The sequence below is a fragment of the Dipodomys ordii genome, unplaced genomic scaffold, assembly GCF_000151885.1.
Source record: "Dipodomys ordii isolate 6190 unplaced genomic scaffold, Dord_2.0 Scaffold37, whole genome shotgun sequence".
Taxonomy (NCBI): domain Eukaryota; kingdom Metazoa; phylum Chordata; class Mammalia; order Rodentia; family Heteromyidae; genus Dipodomys; species Dipodomys ordii.
In genome coordinates, this window is record NW_012267253.1 from 10,792,575 (window position 1) to 10,798,666 (window position 6,092).

The 6,092-nt window shown below is 42.1% G+C and overlaps 1 protein-coding gene across 4 annotated transcripts in view; it reads right to left on the reverse strand.

The window, feature by feature from the left end:
* Nrxn1 (neurexin 1) overlaps window positions 1-5,417 on the reverse strand; it is a 1,024,002-nt gene extending 1,018,585 nt beyond the window's left edge. For 3 of the 4 annotated variants that reach the window (XM_013018013.1, XM_013018015.1, XM_013018014.1), the window contains exon 1: window positions 4,643-5,417. In XM_013018013.1, coding sequence (XP_012873467.1) covers window positions 4,643-5,417 — 775 coding nt within the window. Of the gene's footprint in view, window positions 1-3,458; window positions 3,546-4,615 lie in introns of all 4 variants that reach the window. The other variant, XM_013018011.1, reaches the window with a different exon arrangement.
* Between the last annotated feature and the right edge of the window lie 675 nt (window positions 5,418-6,092).

Genomic DNA, 6,092 nt, shown 5'->3' on the forward strand with positions numbered 1-6,092 from the left:
CTGGGGTTAATAAGCTTCTGAACTGAATAGGCAAAGTCTAGAGAAGCCACAAGACAATCCACTAAAAGAGTTTAGACCATGAATTCTTTACAAGTGAAATCAAAAGCTGAAGACAGTGAATGGCTAAAAATTTCTACAGCTAACTAAACCCATAAAGATGCATACTTCTCTTTCTTTAAACAAGAATCCTGATTTGAAAGATTCTTTCTTTAAAGGTTCTTAAAAACAGTCTAACCCTCTCTTCCCCTTCCCCCATACTTTTTCCTTAACTTCAGTCTGCAGCTTACCGTGGGTGCTTACCAAATGTTGTTGACTGACAAACAGAAATAATGTTTTTTCTCTTGCTTTGTCGCCTTTCAATCTGTTTTTTACACTATAGCCAGAGTGACATTAGTAAAATATCAATTTCACAGGATACTTTGCATTCCTTTCCTGTCACTTGCAAATTAAAGGTGAAAACCCTGTTATAATCTAGAAAATCCAACTTGATCCAGCTGCAGTCCTGTCTTGAGTATGGTTTGTGAAGTCCATGCTCAATGATCTTCACTCAGAAGCATGAACAGGCTATGCCAGCACCACTAAAGCCTTGTATATTTCTGACTTTCACCTAGTTCATATTTCTCCTCCATCCTTTCCTGGTCTAACCTCATATTTCAGGTATAAATTTAAAAGTCATACCCGAGGCAAGCTTTCTTGGCTTAGGTCCACTCACTCCCTTTTGAATTTTCTCATTACCATGAATCTGTCCTTCAAAACACACTACCATTTTAAATTTCTATTATTAAACCAATAATAATGTCTCTCCTCACTAACAGATGAAGTCTTTAAGGGTAAGAACTTTTTCTAAATGTAATTATACTAGTACTGCTTTAACCCAGTGCTCTGTCATCTACAAAGCATTCAATAGATATTTATTGAATAAGGAAATGAATAAATGAATGGGTGAATATGTTAACTCTCTGGTCACATTAACAAAGTTATAGAAACCAGAAATATCCATGACATTTATCAGGTTTGATCCATGTTTGATCATATTAAGCAATCCTCAGTGTTTATGGCTATTTAAGCAGATAAAGTAAAATTATGTAGTATGAAAGTTTAATATGTAATCCTAAAATATAGGACTTGAATATGGGGCTTGTTCAGAAATAGAATTTAATTTCTTACTGCCCATCCTTCTTACCTTAAGGCTGGATGGCCATGGAATTTAGTGAATCTTCCTAGCTACTAAGAAATTATTAGTACTCTTAAGTAGACACTTATTAAATAATAATGGCTCAGGAGCACTTAGACGAGTTTGATTCACTGAAAAGCTATGTATCCCATAAGTAGCAATCACTCAAGAAAGATGTCATTCTTGGAGAGTTGAGTTCTGAGTCTAACTCTGGGTCAAAACACACAGTGATGCTAAACTCTTTTTCAGCAGCCATTTCTGTATGTATTTTTTTTCCTCTTGAATAACACTTCAACTGGATTGAAAACATGTCAACCTGATAGAGCTAGAAATTGAATCCAGAAGATGAGATATTAGAGGATTCGGGAATAAGAATTTGTGTTATTCATATAGGTTCTGCCACTAATGTAGTTATAACATATGTTTCTAGTGGTGACTTTCCATCACTACATGAACAAATAAATAAATAAATAAACTGCTGTGCTTGAATAAAACAGAGCAAAGGTGAACCTAAACTCATACCTAGGAAACTCACAGGAGCAAAACTATGGAGGCCAAAAGATATGGGAAGATCAAATCCAAGTTTGCATTCTTATTGCATTCCCATTGTCTTTCCAGTCGTTTTGTTGTATTTTAAAATGTTAAAGCCGGTAATGTTTGACTTTTAAAATTAAGGTTCAAAAGGTATTGTAGTTAACACCAGGGATAATCTGAACCTGTGATTATTGTCTAATTTTTTCTCTAAATTTGATCTAGTAGATGCATATTTTCTTGTTTTTTAGTTTTATAAAGAGTGTGGCAATTGCAGTAAAGCCTGGCTAGAGACAAGATTCGTTTATATTTCATTTGATAGAAATCATGTATCCCCAGCCCATCAATATATGATCGGTGCAGGGAGAGGCATGCACTCCCAATTAATTATTCAATAGTCACTTGATACACACAAAAACAGGGAAAATAGCAAAATGGAGCTAATCCTTCTGGGGAGACAGACTATGCCTTTATCCCATTTCTGAGATAATCAAAAGAATCCAGCCTTTTGTTTTCCTTCCAGGACTAGTGGTGATCTTTGTACTGTGTTTTCAGCTCAAATTTTCACAATGAATCAATGCTGCAGAACAGTCTTCCTGCATTTGCTCTCCTGCCTTGAGTTTTCTTATGCATCAGGTATTATGTTGTTCAAATATACATCTGCCTAAATTCTAAATAGTTTGTCATAAAGGAAAAAACCAACTAACCATGTGTCAAAATAAAGTGCATTTCAGAAACATCTAATTTTGCTTTTCCTTCACATTAGTTTTTCTATGCTTTCTCCACTTTTAACTGCTCCTGATTATGCATGATGCCGGGTTCTCTACATTAAAATGCACAGAAAAATTTAAAAAATTCATTTAAGACACCCTCCCACACAGTACAAGCTGTCATTGTGTCATATTTGTTTCCTAATTTAAGAAAGGAAGTCATATTTCATTAAGTTGCTTTCTTTATCACTTAAAGTGGCATTAAGATACTTGGAACATTATTTTCCTATACAACTATAATCATTTTTATTTCTATAGGAAACAGTGCACAGGTATGCAACTTCAAATTATTCTGATAAAACCATCTTATGCATAATTAACAATAGTGTTAGATTTGGTGAAAGAGAAAGATGTTCTGGTTTATTTTTGCAGAGTTCAAGTATAAATTCAAGTCCTAAATTCATGGAAATTTCCTGGCAAAGGTAAAGTGCACTATGGACCATAGAATATACAAGCATCTATAATTAACCTAAATCTAATATATCAAATAGAAACCTACACAAAGGAAGAACACAATGAAATAACCCTTTATTTCACCCTCCTCAATCGATTGAAGACTACATACCATTCCTAAGGACCTGCTTTTTTCCTTCAAATCTAACTCCTTTTGCTGTTTAAACAATTACAAATGTTTATCAAGTCTTATTTCTTTTAAACTCGAGTTTGAGAGAACTGCCAAGTCTAATAAGATTTACAAAGGGTAGTTCTCTTTAGCAGTGTCAGCAAAATTAAATAAATATATAAATAAAGCAAAGACATTACACAATAAAACAGCTGCATATACAGCTTCTGTCCCTATTGCTTTCAAAACCAGATTTAATAATTCACCATTTTCCCCAGTTCAGCTACAAATGCCATTTATCTCTGGGTTGATTGGCTTGATTTGACCCACAGGCTATCTGTCTACTTCAAACCCTTCCATTATGTCTTCTGCTTAGCCATTGATACATTGATGTCTCCTCCTTTTCAGACTTCTCATTAACTCTTGTTCTCAGGTTCCCCTGTATTCATGAAACATTTCCTTTGGTCATTGTCAGATAGCAAGACACATAGAAGAAATACACAGGAAACTATATTTTATATGTAACGGGATGAAAATAAAACTTGGGAATTGTTTTTGTTGTTTATTCAATATTGCTTCAAGCCTCAAGAATCCCAGAAATTACAACTTGGCTTCCCTACTCTGAAAAAATGTCATTAGCTGAATATCCTTGGAAAATCTCTTAGAATAGCTCACACACATCCTGTTTATTAGCCTGCAAATGCTTCCCAAACCAGAAACGTCTACATTATTTCTCTTCCAAAGGTATTTGTTAATCAAGAAATGGTATTTAATCTGTAGCATTTCCAAACATTAGCTGACCTGTCTCACGCTCCAGGAAACCACAGAAATCCCCCTCCCCCCCCCCTTAAACATAACAAATGTAAGACTTGGACATAACCATGGAAACCAATATTATTCCCCCAAATCCTCCTGCTTCTGAAGAAAATCTTCACTTTCCCTGTTCTTTTTCTACAACCAAGAGAGAGCCAACCTTTCCGCTCTATTTGAAGAAGCATTGCAGTGTCTATGAACTCTGCCTTTCTGATGCTTTACCCCAGTCACCGTGTGGGCATTTCTTAGCCATGACCCTTGGGAACCTCTCCTGCACTTTGATTTTCCCCCAGATACATGGGCAGTCTTTCACATGCTTCTCTGCATCTTAGAGTGGAAGCCTGCGTATTGTAGATTTAGTGGTAGGGTGGGGTGGGTAGTCGAGTGGTCAGTTACATGAGCAATGACCTTATGAATGAACACCGAGAACCAGCTGGCTAGGCTAGGCACCGAATGAGGTAGAGAGGCCATTCAATTTGCCACCACTTGGAAAGCAGTGGGGGTGGATGACAAAGGCTTCAGGGGAGATGGGGGTGGGGGACGGATACCAAAGATGGGGACTGCTCAATGCTTAAAAAGCTGTGACCAGAGGAGCTATGGGGGTCGGGAGGGTAGAGTGGCTTGCCACTCCAAGCAAACTGTTACAAACACTGTCCAGAAAGAAAGAAAGAAAAAGAAAGGAAGGAAGGCCCCCATGCACCAGCCTAGCCCAGCTGCCTCGCCCTGCCACCCCCACCCCACCCCTGTCCTGCCCAGGCCGAGAACTCCCAGAAGTCAGGCGTCGGGTCTTACCTTGGCTGCAGTCCTTTCCACGGAAGCCGGTCCTCGAGCAATCACACACGGCCTGGTCGTCCACCACGGAGCACACGCCTCCATTGAGACACACCCCGCCCTCGCCCTCCTCGCCCGCCTCGCAGGGGCTCCCGCCACCACCGCTGTTGGGCGGCTCGTCGTCCAGCTTCACCTCCCCACTGTCCACGGGCAGGGCCTGGGAGGAGTTGACCCTCACATCTCGAATCCAGCCCTTGAAGGGCTCACGCTCCCTCACCGAGGCCAGGGTGAGCTTGAGCGCAGCAGCGCGCAGTTCGGGGGGCAGGCCGCCCACGAAGAGGCCGCTGAACACGGTCATGTCCCGGCGCTTGGACTTCACCTCCACCCACTTGGCCTCCACCTGGTCAATGTAGAGCGTGGTGTTGCGGAACTGGCGGCGGAGGCGCACGTGGTGCCAGGCACCATCGTTGACGGGCGTGTCGGCCAGCAAGGTGGCCGGCTCGGCGCAGAAGATGGAGAAGCTGAGCTGCAGGCGACCCCCGCGGGTCAAGATGAGCTCCAGGAAGTCGCAGAAGCCTTCGTCGTCGAAGTAGAGCACGAGGCCCCGTGCGCTGCGCGTCTTGAGCTGGAAGCTCATCTCGCTCTCGCAGCAAGCGTTCCACTTGGGGAAGCGTGTCCACTGACCCTCGGCGCCCGGGAACTCCAGCCCGCTGCCCAGCTCTGCCCAGCAGCCTAGGAGCAGCAAGGACAGGCATAGGAGAAAACAACCCCCACGCTGAAGAAGCGCCGTCCCCATGCTCGGAGCTGGGGTGCGGCGGGGGGGTGCCGGGGCCGACAGGGTCAAAATGGTCCTGGACACCGTGATGAAGAAATGGGGGTCCAAGGAGGAAGAGGGGTTTAGGGGATTGGCAAAGGCGGGAGGGATGCCACCCTCCCTTAGCTGTGTTTTGATTCTTCTTCTCTTCCAACAACCCCTTCCTCTTTCCTGATAGTCTCCTTTCAGTTGGAAAATGTAGACCCCCGGGGTACAGGGGAGCAACAGAACTTTGAAACCAAAGGGAGGATACACTTTGGAGGCAACGTTTTGAAAACAAAACAAAAACAAAAAACACAAAAACAAATGTGTCAACCTATGACTGAGAAAATCACTGATTCCGTTGGCATCCAATGATCTGATGGTAGGTGTCCTTTGGTGTCAATAGTTTCTCTGCTCCTCAGATACCATCATCTGCCTGGTGCCACCAGTGTGGCACCAGACAGAAAAAGGAGGAATTAAGAATAAGGAAATCTCCAGATGCCAGCACTGAACTAGTATCGTTGGATGCTTTCTCTTCACATGTAAGGTCCCAAACCAGGATGGAATAGAGGATCTTTGCTTCTTTAAGTGACCACTAATTAACCCAAGGAGCTTCAAAGGCCTGCTTCTGCTTCTTCTGTCGTATCATAGACTTCCAATGTCACTGTCTGTAGC